Below are 23914 nucleotides of genomic sequence, written 5' to 3'. Positions count from 1 at the left end.
TTCAGCAAAAATTTTCCCCATGGAAGCCCTCTTCCATTTGGGAATTCCACCACAGAATGAGACTCAGTGGCCTGTGGGCACATGAAATGCACTTCCACAGCCTGATCCAACCCAGCCATTGACTGCCGACAACTTTCTGCAGGTTACTCCAACATGCCACACTCAGGCAGAGAAGCCACCAAGCCTTCCGTATATCCCTTCGTGATGGTACCTACCTGGGAAATTACACAACCCTGTCCCAGAGACACCAGGGACATCAAGTCTTTTGTTGCCAAATGTCTGCCATTCTATGCAGAGGCAACATACCAGTGCTGTCATTTTTTGACAACGTCAAAAAAGGGGGGAGGGGCAGAAGGGGGGGAGTGCCCATCGCCTATCAGCTCGCATGGAGGAGCTCCACAGATCTGGCTGTCATGCCTGAGGCAGGCCCAACACGGTGACCTACCTCTGTCTCATGCCACAGTTTCCTTCAAACACAAAAACCACTTCCACTATCGGCCCACAAATCCGTTGTGGAATCATCAGATCAAACCACATGCGCACCTCCTTGCATTGACGCTCATCCGCGCTCATCCGCTCAGCTGTGGTCCACAGACCTCCCCCACAATACAGCTGTGGACCTCTGTCTTCTTTACCCGCACTAATGTCCTTAGGCGACACAGTACACTCTACTTTCATCAAATTCTACTTGAGGGACACCTATCGCCTTAGGGATAATGACTCATCGACTTCTACCAGAGAGATGTCGCACGCCTGCGGGTTGATGGCGCAAGAGCCATCGCTTCTGTGGTAGCTGCACAACAGACCATCACAGCACACAGACAGTAGAACAGGTGAGCCCTCCACCTTGTCGCGCTATTCTGCACTAGTTGGGTCACGGTTAAGTATGTGTAATTAAAAGGAAATTTTCTATCTAAAATTACGTTTAAATAACATACTTACCGTGACCCAAATTTAAGACCCTCCCGTCCTCCCCGCTTCCTGTTCTCCCTGCTTGCTGCGCTGGTGATGGCATATTGCCGTCAAAAGAGGGCGATAACCAGCGGGACAAAGGGGAGGTTACCTACTTCCGGGAGGTTATCGGCCGTAGTTTCGTCTGCTCCGCATAGGCGGATAGTAGTTTGCACAGGACAGGAATGTCAGACCCCTGCCGGAGTCTGCACTAGTTGGGTCACGGTAAGTATGTTATTTAAACGTAATTTTAGATAGAAAATTTCCTTTTTTCCTAATGTCAGTACCTAGCTTAAATGCTTTACGTTTTTGCTGTTGTTGGATTGAGTCAGATTCAAAAGATACTTTAGTTGTCAAGTTGTTCTTGCAATGGATTATATTACGCTGTGGTGTCAATTTTCAAAAAACACATGTAGTTAACACTTCCTTCAATTGAGACAGAATGAACAGGTAACTGGAAATTAGTCATGAGAAAGAGCACCACTGAGAAATACAGATAAGAGTGAGAGTGGAATGTACAGATGGACTGCACAAATTCATATTTGATACCCTGTTGTCTATCACCATAACACTGTTCATCATCACATTTCTAAAGGTTGGTAAAGAATTTCTTGATGTCCTTTAGTTCGCAGCCATTTTGAGAGTTTTCTGTTCCATTTCTCTGTTTTATCTTTTAAAGTGTCGATGGTTTCTGTTCTCAGCCATTTTGAGAGTTTTCTGTTCAGTTTCTGTGTTTTATCTTTCAAAGTGTCGATGGTTTCCTTAATTTGGTATCAGTGATTCCATATCCTTAGAAACTCAGCCCAGCCACCCATTACTGCGGAGTATCCCTGGCTTGAGACCTCTTTTGTTGCCTCTGCAGCTCATGGTGAAGCCTTTAAAAAAACGCTTCAAGTACCATTTCTATGGCAAGAGGCAAACTAACTCCTTGGAAAAGGTATACAGATACTGTACCAAAGAATGTGGTTGCTTGGTATTGGTTTTAAAAGCCTGGAAGGCTTGAACCAAAGTAAAAGAAATTGCTAGGTATTTATTGATTTTAGCTTTCGCACAAGTCTTGTGAATAGCTCAAAATCTTATCCATTTTTTAGATGTTAGAAAGTTTATTGTTGAGAAATAGAATAGTTAAAAATCTGGTCTAAAACTGTGTGTGTTTTCTTTAACATCTGTTTTCATTCTATGATTTTAGATGAAATTTGTGTGTGAGTGTGTGTGTGTGTGTGTGTGTGTGTGTGTGTGTGTGTGTGTGTGTGTGTGTGTGTGTGTGTGTGTGTGTGTGTGTGTGTGTTTGTGTGTGTGTGAAAGAAAGAGTGAGTGAGAGTGTGCAGGTGTGCATGTGAATAATGATTTCTGTATTTTTCTTCATCCAGTGAAACAAATGCTTTTGTTGTCTTTCTTGGTATGTTTGATGTGATTTTATTTTTCCAGATCAGCTTGCCATACTTCCTACAGTTCAATTAATGTTTTATCTTTCAGCCAGAATGGTATTTAACTCAAGTTCTTAGTTGGATACGGGACCACTGGGATTTCCTGGACAGAAATATTCAGCCATTGCTGGATGAAGCAGGCCGCACTGACATCTGTGCTAAAGTAAGCTATTATTCACTGTACTGGTCCTCAAATTTCTGCAGTACATGCCTGTATGCTTTCAGGGACTCACAGTATTATGTAATTTATAAATGTGCATAATATATGCTTTTGTTTACAGTGCAAAATAAGTGACTGTTATGTATGGGTATTTAGTTCAGCATTGTGGAGAGATGGCCTAGAGGTAACACGTCCGCCTAGGAAGCGAGAGAATCTGAGTGCGCTGGTTCGAATCATGGCTCAGCCGCCGATATTTTCTCCCCCTCCACTAGGCCTTGAGTGGTGGCCTGGATGCTAGTCATTCGGATGAGACGATAAACCGAGGTCCCAAGTGCAGCATGCACTTAGCGCATGTAAAAGAACCCACGGCAACAAAAGGGTTGTTCCTGGCAAAATTCTGTAGAAAAATCCACTTTGATAGGAAAAACAAATAAAACTGCACACAGGAAAAAATACAAAAAAATGGGTGGCGCTGTAGTGTTGTGGCGCACTCTCCCTGGGGAGAGCAGCCTGAATTTCACACAGAGAAATCTGTTGTGATAAAATGAATAACACACACACATACTCAGATATACATGCGTGCACACACACACGCACATACACACACGCACATCCGTACATGCATACACATATATATCTAACCACTTCTGCTTAAGGTGCATAATTTGCTGATGGAACATGTGCTTAACTATGGGTGGCTTTCAGACGGAGTTCATGCGTGGCATGGTGATGTTGGTCATGGAGAAACTGGCCCATGACTTGCCACAGCTGCTGTATGATGACGTCATCTTTTCCCACACGGTGGATGAAGTGCTGCTGTTTGAGAGGGAGCTGCGTTCAACACACGGGTATCCCCCAACACTGCCAGGTTGTCTGGATCTACTGACCACGCCGGAACCCCTGAGCAAGTGGCTGGCTGTGGAGAAGAAGTGTGAGTGAAGGATTTGTATGTTTCATGGGTCGTGTTTCCTTTTCTTTTTTCACCTGTCTTACATTTGAGGGCAGAAAGCATCTTGTTTAGAATTCCTGAGTGTCATTTTAAAAAAAGAGAATGAGTATTGATGGAGGTAGATTTTTGTGCAGGTGTGTATGCATTATGTTTGTGTACTTTCTTGTGTTTATGCATCTAATAAACAGATCGTGACTGAATGTGAGCATCTTTTTGTGTGTATGTGTGTGTGAATGTGATGCAGGTGTGTGTGTTGGTGTGTGTCTGCTTTGCTGGACTGTTTTTTGGCAATACTGTAATAAAAATAGACATTTTGCAAGCATATACATGCATGTGCAAATGTTTGTGCAGTTGCTGTGGAAAAAGTGGAAGGAATGTTGGAGTCTGCCACAGCATGGGAATCTCAGTACAAAGACATTGCAGATGTGGATGAAGTTCAAGTCCCTGAGTGTACTGAGAGCTTCATGACTCTGTTGTACACCATTACAGGTCATTTGAACATTGTATACTGGCTTGCTGGCATTAATTGCGCGCACGCACACACACACACACACACACACACACATGCTGGTATCTTCACTTAGAAACTGTTTAGACCAAACTACACTTATACACCAGATTTACACTTTTACACTTCCTTCATGCACATGTTTGTCACTTTCATTGTTGTGAATATACCAGTAGTTTGGAATGTGATATTAAAAGTGAATGATTTGATAATATTGGCCATGATCAGGTGGACATTTAAAAAAAATTGGATTATATTGGGTTGTTTTGATGTATAGTGAAAACATGTTTATGTAATTCTGTTTTGATTCTTATTGATTTCAGAATTGTCCATCATTTTGGAAAGTCCACTATTTTGTTGCTCTCATTGTTTACCTGGTTGTACAACATTTATAATAGAAATCATTTTCAAGGTCATTGGAAATATTTCTCCATTTTATATATATATATATATATTTTTTTTTTTTACTACCCTTGAACTCTTTGTTAAAGGTTTTCTTTTTAGCAGACACGAAGTCGTGGACAGTTTGTCCAGTTTCAAAAAGGTACATGCTGCTGGACTGAGTTTTGAAAACACTCTCATGGAATGTGGACAACTCAAAGTGGTCATGATTACATGAATGCATCAAAGTACTATCCAGGTGGAGGCTTATGACTGGTAGTATAGAGCCAAACAAGATTTTCATTTAACCACCTCACTGATCTGTATTTTAGATCACTTGCATTGTAGGTTTCTCTTGATGATACCACCATATAAAATGAGACCCATTTCCAAATGGGACAATAATCTAGTTGCTGACTGTTTCGAATATATTAACTGCCTCTGCACTACTGCTATGGCAAACTGGTTTATATAGTGGAAATGGCAAACATTTGGTCTTAAAGATAAACAATGTAGGCCATGTGTTTGAGAAACAAATGTAAAATTGACCAGATCATGTCACTGATGCCTATCAGTTGTAAACATTGAAAGTGATTTCCATATTGCCATGTTGTGCAACAGTTTTTTTTAAAAAACCAGAAAAACGTTCACAGGAGATGTTTCCTGAACAATATAGAAATCAAAATGGTTTAGACAATAAAGACAGGAAATATACTGTAAATGTAAAGTGGGAATCATCCAAAGCCTTTTTGATGGGAATGGTGGAAATGGTGATACTAATACTGTATGTTTTGCTGCAGATCGCTACAAGCCACTGCCAGACCCAGTGGCCAAGGTACAGTTTGTAGGGCTGCAGTTGGAACTGTTGGAGGACTTCCGTATTCGTCTGGTTCAGGTGATGAAGGAGGCGGCTCACACGCCCACCAGCCATGCACACACTGCCGTGCTGAATGCCATTCACTACATTGCGCAAGTCCTTAAAGAATGGAATGAACTTGTTGTAAGTGAAAATTAAATGTCAGAGAATCTGTTGTTCCAGTGAATAAAGGACAGCAAAGACTGCTTCTTGTTGTCAATAACATTTCCCAGCTTAAAATTGGAATACTGTTTTTTTCCTTTTTCATCCCAGAAAGAAATTTACTTTTCAGCTTCTCTCTGCCTGAATGCTCTATATTGGTTGAAGAGTTCCACATATCTTTCATATTACATGTAGTATTTTGTTATTTATTTTGAAAAGCTAAAGCAGTGTTAGGGGAGGGACAATATTATTATTATGCATTTCTGCTGAATTCAATAGATAATAAAATAGTATCTCTGAGGTGACTTGAAAAATCCCAGAATTATGTTGCGATGTTTGATGAGATTCAAACCTGCATATCCCTGTCATGAGTCAGTGATAAAGCCAAATGCCACAGTGGATATTTTCTACTTGAGGTTGAAAAAGGCTAGTGCTTCTGTCTCTCGGTTCCTCTTCTTTTTCCTTTTCACCCGTTTCTTTAATGGTTCAGACACTTCTTAATTAAGACATCTAAAAGTGGATTTAAGAGGCACACTTACTTTTTTTTCCCCATCATCCACACTTTACTTTTATTCTGTTTACTTTTTCCAAAGAGAGAGAGAGAGAGAGAGAGAGAGAGAGAGGCATATTTACTGTTTCGTCTTAGAAGTCTTTTTATCATAGTTACTGAAAGTCTTGTCTTTTTATCATAATTATAGAGTATTGATGTTATCCTCAGACGTATATCAAGCAATGTATATGTGGGGCCTTATTAGTAGTTCATGGTCACATATATAATTTTTGGGGGTTATTTTATTTTTGTTCGTTTGTTGTTTTTTGCTGCACCACCATGTGCACCATTTCAGTGGCTATACTCCTTTGCCAATCATCTCGAGTCTCCTGCAGGTCACAAGTATGTGTAGTAACCGTTTTGCTGCCTGGGAAATAAGATGTCTGTTTGCTTGAGATTTTTCACATAAAAGTTTGTATATGTTTTCAAAAAAATCTGTGTGCTTTGTTATTGGAGAGAGTCTTATAAAAGTATGTATTTCTGAAAGGTAAATGAATAAAGAATATAAAACACATGATGTTTTCCAATTTTGTATTTTTCCAAAGGCATGCTATTGTTTTGAAATCAGTGTTTTGATTTTTGTCAGGTTTTCAACTTGTTCGTTATGAACTTAAGTCTGGTCATTTGTGTAGTAATATGATATTTTCTGGACAAATTGATAATAACTGTACACACAAATCATATGAGAAGAACCACAATAAAAAAAAAAAAGAGACATGTAGATGATTCATTGTGACTACTCCAAGTGGTAACAACATAGATGTGATTGTCCAATCCATTCAGCCAAATTGGTTTTCTTGAAAAAAATCATCATGCCAATTAGTGAAGTCAGACCCAAGAACTGTTTGATTTCAAACACATTTGTATCTGTCCATGCTGATAGTCTGGAGTACTTTTTTCTGCCTGCCTGGATTTGTCTGCTGTGCATACAAATTGGTTTCCTCAACAGATTTCTGATACAGATTGTCATCCACAAAAAGAAAGAAAAAATCAGTGAAATCTGTGTTTTGTGGGTCTTTTTTCAGTCCACTGTCACCAGTAAAGGCATGAATAACAGGCTGAATGTTGTTTGTTGGCCCTACATTTATCCCCTCAAACACAGTAAGGCAATTCCCCCTCTCTGACCTGCAACACTGTCCAATTCCCCTCACCCTATTCCTACCTCTACACTTCCCCTGCGTTGGCTCAGTGCCAAGAATGTCGCTCCCACTACTCTTCTTTCAGTTAGTGACCTTGTCAGTCATGTGGGTAGTGTGTGCAATATGCAACATCTCTTGCTGATCTTGCCTGTCTCTTCATCACTTGTCTATATTCTGTTGAATTGTCCAATAAAAGTGTATCACTGTCTTCTTCTAGTTGACGCTTCAATTCTTTCTGAACATCAGTTAAAGAAAGCAATTTTGTTCTTTTTGGTGCACCTTGATTGCAGAGCTTTAGCCGGGTGTCGCTATTTTGCTGAGCATGTGTTGAGCAAGTCAAAACACAGCCAGTAACCAAACCAAATCGTTTTAATAAAGGATTACCTCATGACGTAGATGGGGTTTCTAGCAATCAATAGAGTCTAGAAAGATTTCCCAAGCTAAAACTACTAGTGTTTTTGTCTATGAACTCAATACAAACTAGGGAAAAGTCTGAATATTTCAGTGTTGAGTTATCTTGTCACTATGGCAGTGAAGCGTACATGGCTGTGCTGACGAGTTTTCTCATCATACAGGCAGCCTAGATAATACACTGTGACAGGAATGAAACCAGCTATAGATATGTTATTAAAATTTTCTGTTTTTTTTTATCAGTTTTTCTCCGAGATAAATGTGTTATTAAAATTTTCTCTTTTGTGATCAGTTTTTCCTCCAGATCCAATACTATCGCACCAACCACCCTCGTCTCCTGCAGGACAATGACATTAAATCTGTCAGCAGTTCTGATACAAGTGGCCTTCAAAAGATGCTCAGCACTTCTTGCAGTATTAGCCAGTCCTCAGACACTCTGGTAAGTTGCCAACCTCTGGTGGTTTGCTGGACTGAGGTATGGGATTGATAGATAATATATTGAATCATAATTCATGGAGCATTTTGGCAGTCATATTGTGTGATGTTTTATTGATACTTTAATAGTTATTTTTAACCCAATAACAACACAGTCGTAAAATTAGTGGATGTTTTGAATTTTTTTCTGTGGTAAAAGTAAGTGAAGGGCATTGTAATATTTTTAATGAGTCATGTTCACGATGTATTCTTCCTACATTATTCATCAAACCTTATTGGTAGTTGGTCAGATCAGGTGGCTTCTTCAGCTTATTTACAGACATGTACTTAGAATTCATGTAATGGGTTTCATACTTGGGGAGAGGATAAAGGGATAAAATTTGCATATGTGAATGACAGAGGAAGGGTATACAGCATGTGCATGCTATTCTTGAGGTGTGAAAGTGGATAAAAGCTGTCAATCGTTCCTTCAAAAGATATCTATCATGGTGTTTTTTCTGTCTTTTTGCCAGAGTCCAGAGATCGAAGATCTACCTGTGCTTGACAGCACAGTGTTTGAAGACATCATAGATTTGTTTGAAAGCATTATGAACGACATGCTGAAAAACACAGTCAACTATGTGTTTACTGATGTTCAGGCCCGTAGTCAACCATATCGCAGAGACAAGTAAGTTATTCATGAGTTTTGTATGAATTATTGTAATTTCTGGCCATTTTTAAAACTCAAATCTTTAAACGTGTTTTATCAGCTGTAAAGGCCCTATTTATGCCTGAAAACTAAATTTAGACTTCCCCATTGTGCCACCTATCAAAGGGAACTCAATATTTAATTACATATTTGATAACCATAAATATAGACAATCGCACTGAGTGGCAACACATGCTTGTCATACTGCTGTTTGATTTGACGTTGTTTGATGTTCACCATTGTACCGAATAGTGAAATGAAATCATATATGATGCCAGATTCAAAATGAATGTGACTGTGATTCGCATTTGAGGTGTGAAAAAAAAAACAGGAATTGAGTTGAACATAGATAATGAAGTTGGAAAAGTGAACTGATTGCTTTCAAATCTTTTTGAATATGCAAGGCAAGTTGGTGGCCATGATTAAAAGCAAGGTTTGCAGACTCAGTTCTGATTTGATAAAGTAATGCTCGAGGACTTGACAGCAATATAAATTCAGCTTTTGTCTCCAGAATGGTAGAAATTGTACCAGCTGATGAAGAAGAAGATTTCAGTTTTAGTTCATCAAGAAGGCACACTGTATTTAGACAAATTCATATATGCTACTCCACATCAGCTAGGCAGATGCCTGACAGCAGCATAACCCAACATGCTAATCAGGCCTTGGGTGCAAGCATGAATATTTGTCTTCTAGTTCTGCAGAATTTTGCCAGAGAACAACACTCTTATTGCCATGGGTTATTTTTCAGTGCACAAAGTGAATGCTGCATACGGGACCATGGTTTATCGTATCTTCTGAATGACTAGATGCTCAGTTTGATTTTCCAGTCAATCTAGGGAGAAAGGGCAAGAGTGGGAATCAAACCCAGACCTTCATCGACACTGTATTGGCAGATAAGTGTCATAACCGTTCTGCCACCTTCCTCTGCAGATATGAGAACTGATGAATAGAATAACAAATCTGAGTCAACAAGCAGATGAAAACAACTTGGATTCTTATTTAGTTTCCAAGGATGTTACTTAGAAAACAACATACAGAGTCCACAGAGCGATTCTGCACCAGTCAATTTGAAGGACTTGTTATTTTTCAAGATTTTCAGCAGATGTGGCTTCTTGGATGTGTGTGCCTTGTATGTGTTGAAAATAACTTTTCTCTTTGAAGTTAGAAGATGCACTTTATGTGCTGTATCACCTTGTAGGTTGGAAATTAAGAAATAGAATTGTGAAATTACAGCAGGACACATTTTCACTTTCCTTACAATGTTCCCATTGTTGTAGTATTTTTGCTTTTGCACGTTAAACTTATATATATATATATATATATATATATAAGTTCTATATTTTGAGATAAGAGTGAGCCATATAGTGTAGACATTAGTAATGAAGGGAAATTATCAGGATGTCTTTAGTTGATCCCACCACTGCTATCTTTCTGTTGTCTTTTTCTGTTGAGAGATACATACATTGCATATAGGAAAAGAGATGCAGTTGTGTTCAAAATGCAAAAAAACAACAACAAAAAACAAGCAAAAGCAAACCAAACCGCTCCACATTACTAGTGACAAATGTCATTTGTAATTTTGAAGTGCACATCAGGAAGGAAGAAAGCTCTGCATGATGATTACTTTAGGCTGTTATGTAACACAAAGTGTAACGATGGCTTGTTTTGCAGATGGTTGGCTCATCCTTCACAGAAGGACATAGCCCCAACATTGGGCCTGTCACCGTCAGCCTGTGAAATGCTGCTGGTGTTGAAGGATCACTTAGCGCTCGTTGAACAGCTGCTGAGTCGCCCACTTTTCACCAAGTTCTGGGAGCGTCTGGCTGCTCGACTCAACACATTCATTTTGAATGAAGTATGTTGGCTTTTTCATACTTAGGTCTAATTGAATGAAGTGCACAGATCTTTTTTCTTACTTCTTCATATTGAATGAAGTATATAGGATTTTGTCATTCCTGTTGAATGATGTTTTTTTAGCTGCTATCTAATGAATAATTATGTGGCTCGGTTTTAAGTTCATGGAACCAAACAATACTGTAGCCTGAACTTTTTAAGTCCATATCTCCAGAAGTTTGTTAGCCCCTTGACTGTTGCTGATGAGTACCGGTATGTTCATCAATGAAGGACTGTCACCTCACTGAGATAAGACAGAGCTGACATGTCAGGATGCTTGTCTCCACTCTGTATTTGGACTTCTTCCTCCTGGGTTGCATTATTTATTTTGTTCAACAAAATCAATTACACAACTGATAAGTACAGAAAAGTTAATAATTGGATTTCAAATTCTTAACACACTTGTTTGATGGCAACTGTCAATACAGTAAAGCATTTTAGAGGCGTTTGATTGGCTAAGAGCGGGCCAGACTAAGAGGGGCGTCTTTTCACTGTTAGCCGCGCGAAATTTGGCCAGACAGAGCAAACCATAGGCCTAGTTTGCATCAGTTTGACATGGTAAGTATATGTAAACACCAAACATGGAGTATAATACAAACTCCTCCTTTTCTATTTATTTGTAACCAAGCCCACTGAGAAGTAAATATCTTCCCAGATGAAAGAAATCAAGTTAAAAAAAAGAAAGAAAAAAAGTCACATGACTTGTGCCAGATCATTCCAACAAAACACCATTGTTTCATTTCCAACAGAATATAATATTTCTATCCCAGATGTAGCAGCTTACAGAGGGCATGAACCCCTCAATAATCCATATGTGTTGAAGTATTGAGCACACTCTTTTTCCCCAACACAGAATGGTGTGCAGCAACAAGAAAGGGTTTTGGGGAAGTGGAAAGTCAGTAGCACCTCTTAACCTTGTTGGTATGAAGTGACTGTGCATTATAAGAAAGGGTTGAACAATGGTTTGAAACTGCCTTTGGGCTTGATGTGCTCTTTCTGTGGGAGGGGGGGAAGGGGTGAGGGGGGTTACATAACTGATTTTGAATCTAATTTAGAAAAGAAATACAGCTGCCCAATTCATTGTTTGTGACTGTTGTAGTTACTTAGTTTTAAGGTCGTATTAGCCATTCACACATTTGAAAATATGTACCTTCATGGCATACGTGTGTGACGCAGGTGATTCTGACCAATCACTTCAGTGAGGGGGGTGCCATTCAGCTGCAGTTTGACATGACACGCAACCTTTTGCCCCTGTTTGGAGAGTTCACACAGAAGCCAGAGGCCTACTTTAGAGAGTGAGTGTGACTTCTTTTACTGCTCATGCTATTTCATCCTTTGTACATTCACTACGAGCTGTACATTCTTTCATGCAATTACACTTTTATTGGGAAAAAAAAAGCAGGGAATGTGACTCCATGTTCTCCAGTGCCTATTATGAGACATGCCAAAGATACAGCCAAAGCATATTCATTTTATCAAGTTTTCAGGTCTGTCTTTGTTGAACTGTTTAATTAATATAAGATAAACAAGTCAAACAAATGTTTCTTCTGTACACAGTGCATAACTGTCGGGCATGTCTCCCAGTGATCTTAATTATTCCACAAAGTCACATTGGAAGGTTTCACTTGAGTGATATTGCCATTGTCAAACTATGCAACAAAGTTTGACAAAGATCTTTTCAGTTTTTCTGAGAAATAAGGTTTGGCTGTGACAATTTTCAAATGTTCTGGACCATTCCTAAAACTGGAAAAAAAGCCAAATTGCAAAGAGGTCATTTGACAAAACATATACCTAATTATTGTAAAACTGGAGACTTATTATTTTGGAAGAAATCGCCTTGAACACATGGACGAAATTAAAGTTTAAATTGTGTGTGTTTTGTTCCTTTTGCCCCCGAAAACGGAGTATGGCTGCCAACATGGCGGGGTAAAAGCAGTCATACATGTAAAAGCCCACTCGTGTACATGCGAGTGAACGTGGGAGTTGCAGCCCAGGAACTCAGAAGAAGAAGTAGTTCCTTTATATATATATATATTTTAAAAAAAACAAACTATTTCAAACAGAACTTGCTGCCCCTTCCTGTAAAGTACAAGTAATCCAATATTTATTATTTTTTTTAGTGATTTAACATTCTCATTGATTTTAGCCAATACTTCTGGTTGAAAAATGAGGAAGTTTAGTACAAGACAGTCACTTATTTACTCATTAAAAGGAGTAACATGATTTGCAGTTTATTTTTTTTGCTGGACATTGATTTTTAAACTGACTGATATTAAAACTGACTGACTGACACTTACCTTTCCAGAAAACACTGTAGATTGTTTTGGTCACCAGTTTAACAAGATCTGTTGTCTGCAACAGGGTGAAAGAAGCATGCATCCTGCTCACTCTGAAGACTGGATCTGCAATCCTGCTTAAAGAAGTACTGTACTCTGCTCTGCATGAGCCCAGTAGAGACCCCAATGTGAAAAAGACTGATCCCCGGGCTGCCTTGCATGAGGTGGGGGTCTTTGCTCTCACCCCAGAGCAGGCAGAAACAGTGCTGAGTCTTCGAGCCAGTTTATCTGTGACTTGAAAATCACTAGTTTGAATAGACAGGAGACACAGTGAGACCAGTGCTGCCAAGGTTGGGCTGGTTCAGTTAATGATTCAAACTGCCAAACAGCTACTGGAAGAATTTGGTTTTTCATTATTCCACACACATACACTCATACATGCAGACACACACATACACATGCACAAACATGTAGCAGTTGTATACCAGTTATATTTTTGTACCAATAGATACAGTTGTAAATGCCAAATATCAAAAGCAGACTAGCACAGAATACAGATTAAATCATTGCAAACATGTATGCATATTTGCGTATCTGCATACATGTTACATGCATCATGACACATTATGTGCACTAGCAATAAATTATTTTTTTCACTGATGCAGATATGTACGCATGCATAGAAAACTACAAGTACAAACACCAAATTAGATAAAAGTCTTTATAAAAGTTTGAAATGTAGTGATTGATAATGGAACCTGAGGACTTTCTTCCAATACCCATAGAGATAAGAAGTGTACTCTTGGCAACACTAAAGAAGTAACTTGTGATATGTCCAATAAACATGTGTTCATAATCTTCAAAGGCTACCCTAGCAAAAAAGGTATGGAGTGTTTTATTGAAGGAATGGCTGTGTGGTGTGATGGTTTATGGAGTGTGTGTTCATCTCTGTGTTTTTTTTATATGCAAACTAATGTACACAATCTTGGATCATTGATAAACACACACACACACACACACATATGCATTCATGTACAGACATACACATGCTTACAAACACAGACACTACTCTTAATTGTCCAGTTAACAGGGATCTGTTCAGGAAAAAAAATTCAATTTGACCCTCTTTTTTCTGCATCTGCTACTCTAACAGTTAATACCCATTGTAAAATATAGTACTATAAATTCTAATATGAAATTATTTTTACACAAAGTGTCTGCTATGTGTAAAGATATATGTCATAAAATGTAGAATACCATAGGGATATTTCTCGTTTTGTTTCTTTGTTCCTTTTATTTATGCGTGCCTGAGAATGACTGGTGCGAAAGCGCTTAGATTTGTCTGTGCACAAGATTCAGCGCTATATAAATACCATTATTATTATTTACATGTATGGTAGCAGATGAGAAGCATGAAGCTGTATACTGTTAAGGAGCAAAAGTTACTGTTCATCCTTGTCATATGCATTTGTACTACATGTTCAGATTGGGTGGAAGAGGACTTGACTGTCCTGTTTTACACTGTTTTATTTATTCATTGGAAAGAGAACAGTGTTGTAGGCTGATGTTTTTTATGTTTGGATTGATATTGTGCATTTTCTTTTCTACTTTTGTGGCCATTAGAAGATATCTTTGGTTGTTTTTAATGCAGATTTGCTTTGTTCTTTAATTGTATATATTGTAATGTTTAAAAAAAATCTGTTTGTGATAAATTGTGCAGAATATGTGATAAATGATTCGTAATGGGTTTTGCTTATGCTTCTGAGTCATTCTGCATTGTGTTGTCAGTTGAATATACAAATTTTAAACCTTTTAGATTGACAGGTTGTGTTGTATTCTTGTTTGAAATGTATCACTGAAGATACAAAAATGGCAGTGTATGTTTCAGTGTTTTGTAATGTCCTGAATTCAGAACCCTTTTCGTGTGGAAATGTCCTTTATTTGGACCAACAGAGGTTTTTTTTGTATTGTGTTTATCTTGTATCAGTTTTGCTAAATCAGAAAAAAATGTCAGTAAAGCATTTTCATGTTTTTCATTGCTATCTGTATTTGTTGAATATAAGTTTAATATAAGTTTACTAGTTGTAGTTTTCTTTCACTCTAACTGCACCCTTTACTGAGTGCCACATGAGCATTCAGTTGAGCTGTTTATGCGTATGTTGTTTGATATTGGTGGAACTCCAAACCAGAAGTCCTGCGGGGCTCGTTTACTGAAGGTCAGGCTGACCCTGCTATTGCAGTAGGTAGTGGGGCTGTAGGTGGTGGTCCGTTCCTTCCGCACCACAAACTTCTGTAATGGATATTAAGTGAGCAGTTGTTTGGTTCACCAAGCAAATATATAAAAGGTCAGCAAAAATATTAGTTCAGTAAGAAAATATATACAATGGTCAACAAAAAATATTAGTCCACTTAGAAAATATATACACAGTCAGATACAAGAAAGTTGTGAGGAGCGTCATTAAACATTTTTATTCAGTCCAAGTTTCTTGCATTATGTTCCTATTAATAAATCAAAAAAACGATGTGACCTTTTTTTTTAAATCCTGAATTTGCTGTAAGACAACATTCCTGAAAATGCTCTGCTTTAGAAAGTCTCCATGCAAGAAATTTTTGACTAATTTTCTCTCAGGTATCAATATTGTGTAATGTATGCTTATTAAACTTCTGTAATAGTCATTTAAAGAAATATTACTAATTTGTTTCCACCACATAATCTCTAAGAAACAGGAAAAGAAAGATCCATGCAAACTGCTTACCTGCATGGCTACGATAAGACGTTGAGAGATATCTGTGAAACTTTTTTCATTTTGTGGCACTGATATGTTGGAAGCACTAGCTGGATCTGGAATGAAGTTCTTGAACTGTAGAAATTTAAAATCTTTCATTTTACCAATGACCATTGGTGGAGGACTTGGTTCCACAGGGGACTGCTCAGTCACTGGAATTTGAGTGGGTTGTGGGTGACTCACTTTGTTTTTTTTAACAGCTGATCTCTTTTGGGGTTTTGGTTTCTTCTTTTTAAAAGGTTTTGAAAACTTTTTTAAGAGTTTTGAATAATCTCGGATGGCATTTGGACGGTGTGCAAACATTTTTTCAAAGCTGTAAGAGCTTGTCAATTTTTGTGGCATGAAGTTCCTCTCTACCTGCATGAGAGTGAACAAGTCTTCAGGAGTAATGTCATCAGGAACTTCAGAATCACTAATGTAAACATATGGAGGCTCTTCTGTGACATTTTCTGGAGTTTTCTTTGTCTGTTTTGATGCTGGTTCATTTTTTTTTTTTTTTTTTGCCTTTGTTTCTTTTGCTTGTGATTTGTCGGGTTTTTTTGCTACTTTTTCACCGCTTGGTTTCTTTTTTCTCTCCTTGGAATCATTCTTCAGCTGGTCAGCATTTTCATTCTCCTCTGCTGTTTGCCCTTTCTTTATTTTTTTTCTTTTTGACGATTTTTTTGCTTTCTCAGAAGGGGAAACAACCTCTTCTTTGATTGCTTCTGATCCTGAAACATCATCTTCTTTGGTTGCTTTTGATCCAAGGCCTTTTTGGTTTCTGTGATTTTGATCCAGACTTCATTGCTTTCTGTGCTTTTTTTGCACGGGACTTTTCCGCCTTTAAGTAATTGTAAAATTCTGCAAAGCTTGGATAAGGGTGCCATTGTTTGACATATGTGCTGGGAAGATCAGCAGGTAACTTTGGCTTCATTGAGGACTCCTGTGGTGGTGGCTGTACAGGTTCCTCGAGCTCTGTCTGATTAAAGGCAACCTGTTTCACAGTGTCTTCAGGTCTTTTGTCTTTTTCATGTCTTGTCTTGTATTTGATGCTCAGCTGCCTCTGGAGCCTAATCTGTATTTTGTCTTTCTCTGTTCTGGGCTCTGGTTGCATTGCCACAAGCTCTGAGCTCATTATATGAAGATCTTTTTTCAGTCTGTCTTCTCTCAGGGGATCTATACGTGGCTTGATTTCTGTGTCTTCTATGTCGTCAATGTCACTGTCTTCATCAGCAGTAGTATTCTGTTTTGAAATCTTTTTCTTCCGCTTCTGTGCAGGTTTCACTTTTTCTGATTGTTCTTTCTTGATTTGTGTTTTGCTAGATACGGGGATGGGAGTGAGAAAAACATCACAGGCTACAGGTTCAGTGGTGTCATCATATTTGGGGCCGAGAAAATCATTGTCTTGAGTATCTTCAGGTTGCATGTTGCCAGACCTGGCAGAAATGTAATAGGTTAGTAGCTCAGATGACATGCATCACGCATCCATATACACATGAATGTGTGCTTGCACATTCATACATGCATGCTCATGTGTATGTGCATATTCATACATACTAGTTCAGAATACTAATAAACACCTTAAGGTATTACTAATTATTGAAAAGTTGAAAAAAGCAATGATATTTTCAAGAATGAGACTGAAGTAGACAAATAATCATCATGATCTTCATTATCTTAAACATAATCAGTGATCATTGTAACAACAGTAATTATACAACAGTAATATTCAGCATACAGCTATAAACATCACCACCACCATATTTGTAGAACAGTGATAGCAATACGTGGAAGAAAAGAAAATAAAAGGAAAAGGCCCAAGGAACTGTTTGTACTGGAACAGAAGAGTTGAAATGTCAGTTTATGGGACAATTCAAGAAAATGGCACTGATATGATAGTATAGAAAAATGTGTTTGAAAGAAATATAAAGAAAAGATGGTAAGCAAACTCAACAATGATTTACTATTTTACTCCATTGTAAGTGATGCTTGAGAACATATCTAACCAACAACAACAACAACAAAACCAGAAAAAAACAACAACAAAAAACAAACAAACAAAAAAACCCAACTCATCAGGCAGGTTGATAGGCTTCAGTTGTTAAAGTCAAGGTATTTTTATTTCCTCTGTGTGTGCACAAACTGCCCACACTCACAGCTGCCTGGTGAACTTACAGAAAACTGTCATTGCGCAAGGTGTTTTTGATTGATTGATTGATTGATGTGGATACTTATATAGCACCTATCCTCGGTCAGAGACCAAGCTATAAGTGCTTTACATACATGGAGACATTTGCACCACAGGCTGCCTACCTGGGTAGAGCCGACTGACGGCTGCCACGGGGCGCTCATCATTCGTTTCCTGTGTCATTCATTCAGGTTTCAGACGCACACGCGTACACACTCAGACAGACATGTAACATTTTACGTGTATGACCGTTTTTATTCATTTACCCCGCCATGTAGGCAGCCATACACCATTTTCGGGGGTGTGCATGCTGGGTATATTCTTGTTTCCATAACCCACCGAATGCTGACATGGATTACAGGATCTTTAACGTGCATATTTGATCTTCTGCGTGCGCATGCACACGAAGGGAGTTTAGGCACTAGCAGGTCTGCACATATGTTGACCTGGGAGATCGGAAAAATCTCCACCCTTTACCCACCAGGTGCACCGAGATTTGAACCCAGAACCTTCAGATTGAAAGTCCAGTGCTTTAACCATTCGGCTGTTGCACCCATCTCGGGTTTTTCTCAGACATGTTCACAGAACCAACTGTATTATGAGCATATTCAGATTTACCGCCCTGATCTTTTACTTTCTGTATCCTTGTCATCTTTTAAAAGAACTGTGAAAAATACACTTTTCACTGCCCATACAATAGTATCTTCTTCCTTTGCTAGATTGCTTCCCTTTCCTGTTTAATCACCATGTCGTCTGTGCAAGCGAAAAATGAGAGAACCAACTTCAGGAGGAATGGAAGTGTTGAGAGGAGAAAACCAATGGTTTATTATTGGAAAAAAAAAGAAAGAAAAGAAAAGATGTGACACAGACTACTTTACTTGTATTATTCAAATTGTTATGTTATCAGAATTGGGATGGTTTGTTTCCTTGCTACATTGTTACAGTGTGCTGACATTCAACTCTGCTGGTAATGTAAACATATAATTGCATGCCATTATGATTCTGTCATAAATGTACGGCTAATTGAGGCTATCCAAACAATACAAAAATAAGTGAATAAATCAATGCATAGATACATAGAAAGTGCCAACACACAGACTACAGGCCATAGATATTTGCAATTTCATTTTCAAGCAAATTGATGAATAAATATGTAAAAGAATTAAAGAAAGAAGATAAGATGTAAACAGGTTTGTATAAATTCAATCTTTCGGTTATCCTTTCAATTTCAAAGCATGCAACATCGGTAACAAATACAGGTGGAAAGTAAACTAGGCTTGAATCAGTTCATTCTTTCAATTATCATTTTATTTCTTTTACTTTTCATAATGAAATGGTGATAACACAATACAGATAAAAGGTAAACTGGGCTTGTGTCACATTCACTGCTTTCTGCTTAACTACAGGTGATTGAACTGTCATGCTTAATATTTCAATTCAGTCTCATTCTCACCAGAGACATATAAAAACCAAAGAAAACATGTATAATTAAAGTTATCACAAAACACACAGGCACACACACACACAAATTGTATATCAATAATGGCTAACTTGTGTTGACTAAACTCCATCTCAAAACAAAGATGATGCCAGAAACTATGATGTACTGCTGAATGCATCACCAACATTTTCCATTTCTGGCAGTTGTGGGACAGGGCCTGAGTTTCGGAAAGGTTCCTCTCTGCCCATTTAGCGATGTTGTCTGCCTACTTCTTTTGCTGTCTGCCCCATCTCCTTTTCCCCTGCACTGCTCTGAAGGATGGTCTCGGACAGCTGGTCGCATCTTCTCACATGGCCACCATCACATTTTCCTTTCTTTTCACTGTGGTCAGTTGATCTTCATACCGACCAATGTGTTTTCTGGTGGTTTTTCTTTCTTTTTCATTTGTTATGTAGTCTTTGTAGGTGATGCCAAGGAGTCTCCTGAAGCATCTAATTTCCACTACTTGGATCCTTCTCTGAAGCTCTGCTTGCATGCATACAAGAAAATAGAGAGAGCCAGTGCATGAAAGAGCTTCAGCTATGTTCTGAGACTGATGTTTATGCCTTTCCATTTGGGCTTCAGTATTGCTTGTGCTGTTGTAGTCTGTGCAAGTCTTGCCAGTATTTCGGTCTTGGACCTTTCTTCACTGATGATGGCATGAAGGTACTTAAACCTGCTTCACTGTTTCCAGCTGTTGACCTCTGACATTAATTTTGGTCTTGATTTTGTCGTTGCTGTTTGTCAAGAGTTCTGTCTTCTTGGTGCTGATCTCAATTTCATAGTTGATCGATGTTTCGTCCAAGTGGTTCACCAGTTTTGCTAGCTCTTCCTCACTACTTGCCAGCTTATCAACATCACCAGCGTATCAGAGATTTGTGAAGGTATGTCATCTGGTGTTGATAATGCCAGGGTGTCCTTCCAGCGCATCAGTAATTATATATTCCAGGAAGATGTTGAATAGTGTAGGAGACTGAAGACAGCCCTGACGGACCCCAACTTACATGTGGAACCAGTTGTTGACAGTTCCTTGAATGAGGACTGCACAGTTGGCTTTCGTGTACGGCTGATGGTGTTGATCAGCTTTTGACCCACCTTGTATTTCTTAATGGTTGTCCACAGTGCATTATGCCACACTCGGTCAAATGCTTTCTGATAGTCGATGTCATGGTAGATGTTTTGTTGGCATGTATAAGCTCCTCTGTGACCCAGGGTTGAGTTTTCCAGCAGTGTTTTCCAAGCAGTTCTTTGGGTGCTTCAGTCATTACTGTGTTGAAGGTAGAAGTCAGCACTTCAGCATTATAATCAAGTACTAGCAGTGGTGCAAGCGTTCCGCCAGTTGTTGCTTTCTCAAAAGAAAACAAAATGGTGTCTTCTTTGAAAGGAAATCATATTAAACAAAGATAACCACTGAAAACAAGTTCAACATCACTAAGCACCAAATCATCAAAAGTTGGGTAATATTCTCTTGACATCATTTAAACCCATTTCTAATTTTAATAATAATATTCAAACCACGAAAGACTGATGGCCAACCCAAGTACACACCATCGCATGTTAACTGCTCAAAATATAAATGTGTCATCTGTGACAGCTTGCATCAATTAATTCTTTCAATTACTGTTTCCTTTCTATTGCTTTATCAAATATCATCAGGATGCTGTAACTAGAACACAAACATACACAGAAACTAAACTGGGTTTGTATTATTTCATTAAATCCAATAAATCAGTTATAATTTCCCTTCTTTTCATGAAAAAAATCTCCAGAACACAAAAGGGCTCACATAAATCTGCTTACGAAACATCCTGTACTGGAGGTAGCTCAGGAAGGGTGAGTGGTGGGAAAGCGGACTGCTGATGACAGTGTCGCAAGTAGTATGGTTCACGCTGCATGTGGTAGGGGGTGAAACAGTTGTTGTGAGGTGGGGGTTTAAGACGTCCACGAATGTTACATCGGATATCAGTTGTTGCAGTTTTGTCGGGAGCTGCTTCAGCATCTGGTGTTAGAGAACATACAGTGTCTCCAGGTTATTTGCATGATCTTTTCAATTGGAATGAAGGCATAGTATCAGCTGGCATAAGATAAACATATGTATGCACACAAACACATGTACAAATTTATTATGTGCATGAATAATACAGTCATACAATTTTAGGTATGTATTGTATTATTTTTTTTGTCAAAACAGATTTCGCTGTGTGAAATTTTGGCTGTTCTCAACAGGGAGAGCGTGTTGATACAGTGCAGCGCCCACCAATTTTTCTTCTTTTCTGCCTGCAAGTGTATTTGTTTTTCTATCAAAATGTATTTTCCTTCAGAAATTTGCCAGGGACAACTTTTGTTTTTTTTTGTGTGTGTGTATGTGTATGTGCGTGTGTTTTAACATGCGTAAACGCATGCTACAAATGGGACGTCATTTTATTGTCTCATCCAAATGACCAGCGTCCAGACCACCACTCAAGATCTAGTGGAGGGGGAGAAAATAGTGGCATTCGTAGAATTCGATATGATGCCATTATTTTCGGATCAGTTATGTGTAAACAGAAATAACAAATGGCAAAAACGCATACCTGAACTACGATGACCTTGCCTTGCAGTGATGTAAGATTTGAGCATCAGTGAACTTTGACTCTCCAGCCAAAACACGTACCTGAACTACGTTGACTGTGCAGTAATATATGAGTTGAGCATCAGTGAACTGACCCTTTCCAGCAATACCACGTACAAGAACAACGTTGACTTTGCAGTAATGTAAGATTTGAGCGTTGGTAAACTTCGACTCTCCAGCAAAAACACATACCTGCACTACATTGTCCTTGCAGTGATGGTTTTGATGACTCCACCATGTTTTGACCTTCCTGTGATGAATCCCCCATGTTTTGACTTTGCAGTGATGGGACTGATGAATCCGCGCTTTGACTTTTCAGTGGTGGTTCTGATGAATCCCCTGTATTCTCATCTTGCAGTGGTGGTTCTGATAAATCCCCTGTGTTTTGACCTTGCAGTGGTGGTTCTGATGAATTCCCTGTGTTCTGATCTTCCAATGGTGGTTCTGATGAATCCCCCGCGTTCTGACCTGGCAGTGGTGGCTCTAATGAATCCCCCGTGTTCTGATCTTCCAGTGGTGGTTCTGATGAATTCCCTGTGTTCTGATCTTCCAATGGTGGTTCTGATGAATCCCCCGCGTTCTGACAAGGCAGTGGTGGCTCTAATGAATCCCCCGTGTTCTGATCTTCCAGTGGTGGTTCTGATGAATCCCCTGGAGACTGACATTCTGTTTGTGGCACGGATGGATCCACCATATCTTGACCTTGCGATAGTGCTTCTAAAGAATCCACTGCTTCTAACTGCAGTTCGATACTCTCAGGCCGTTGTTGTGGATGAAAGTAGTCCAGCTCCACAAGGACTTTGTCCTGAACCATCTCAGTTCTGCCCTGCAAACACAACAGAACATGAGGATACACAAACAAAAAATATTTTAAACTCCAAAGCATCATCTGCCTTTGTTTTCAATACTAAATTCTCCAGTTTTCGAACTCACTCCCATCCATCATATAAATTCCTCTTACATAACTTAAAAAAAAATTACAAACTTGCTAAAACATTTCTTTTCAAACAGTGTTTCATTATCGATCCTAATTGTAACGTCAAGGCAGGTAATAAACAATATATGACGTCAGAAACCTTTGCAAATTCTTCTGTTTTACTTTTAAACTTCATAAAAGTAGGTGTAAAATATTGAGAACGCACGCTGTGGATGGGAAATTTAACTCTCGCAATAACTTCTACCCTCTCTTACTGCGTGTGAAGACATCTTGTTGCAAGGCACCAGAGGTCTGTGCTGGTAGATGTAGGCCATTGTGGAATAGCAGACGACATCCTGATATTTCTCCATTTGAGTCAAAACGTCCATCAGTGTATCCAAAAGATTTCCTTTCAGCACCCGTAGGAGATACCCTTCTTTCCAACGATTGGAAAATAAAAATGTGAAGAATCCATCTGAAAGACCAGGAGGGGGGCATTTAAATCACAATGTTGAAGCTGAAACAGAATCAAAATGAACAAACACACACACGCACACACACACACAAATATGCACTACTCAAGTGTGTTTGTGTGTTTTGATAAAAATGTACTTTTCATAGGGAGTTGTAACATAAGAAATGTACTTTTCACAGAAAGTTTATGTTAGAAAACTCACGTGTTCACCCAGACTGGGTTTCAATTTCAAGGCTCTGAAATGAAACAATGACCGAAAGTAAAACACGAATCCCATGAAGCAGGCAGGGATCAGTTATTTTCTGTTTTTATACGTTGAACGGCTGTTGCTTCCCCAAATGGGGATATGTGTCAAGTACAATGAATTATGTTGCATTTTCAGGTCGTTGTATCTAGAGATGCACGCACACACACACACACGCACACACACACACACACACTATCATTAATCACAACGGTCGCTGCAGACAGTGATACACTCTAGCATGCAGATCTATTCTTCTTCAAGTTAAATGGTTTTCAATTGGTTCTATATCACACACACTGTCAAATGCACAAAAAATCCCACGATCAGATTCAGTGGCGCTATTTTTTAATTTTTTTTAATTTTTTATATTAGCCCAAACACATGTCTCAATATTTTGAATAATTCAATACCATAATGATAAATGGCACCGAGAACGTAACAGATTT

The 23914-nt window shown here is 38.7% G+C and overlaps 1 protein-coding gene across 1 annotated transcript in view; it reads left to right on the top strand.

Annotated features, from left to right (window-relative positions):
- Positions 1-14822, top strand: part of LOC143292603 (RAD50-interacting protein 1-like) — a 31011-nt gene extending 16189 nt beyond the window's left edge. The window contains exons 5-14 of the mRNA XM_076603058.1: positions 1729-1888; positions 2428-2541; positions 3244-3469; positions 3839-3976; positions 5177-5376; positions 7787-7933; positions 8442-8596; positions 10289-10472; positions 11687-11805; positions 12872-14822. Of these exons, the coding sequence (XP_076459173.1) occupies positions 1729-1888; positions 2428-2541; positions 3244-3469; positions 3839-3976; positions 5177-5376; positions 7787-7933; positions 8442-8596; positions 10289-10472; positions 11687-11805; positions 12872-13085 (1657 nt within the window). The 3' untranslated portion in view covers positions 13086-14822. The remainder of the gene's footprint in view (positions 1-1728; positions 1889-2427; positions 2542-3243; positions 3470-3838; positions 3977-5176; positions 5377-7786; positions 7934-8441; positions 8597-10288; positions 10473-11686; positions 11806-12871) is intronic.
- Positions 14823-23914: the final 9092 nt, after the last annotated feature.

This window comes from Babylonia areolata, chromosome 18 (genome assembly GCF_041734735.1).
Source record: "Babylonia areolata isolate BAREFJ2019XMU chromosome 18, ASM4173473v1, whole genome shotgun sequence".
In the NCBI taxonomy this organism is placed as follows: Eukaryota; Metazoa; Mollusca; class Gastropoda; order Neogastropoda; family Buccinidae; genus Babylonia; species Babylonia areolata.
Note: the sequence above shows the minus strand (reverse complement) of the source record. Positions and strands in the feature narration are given on the sequence as shown.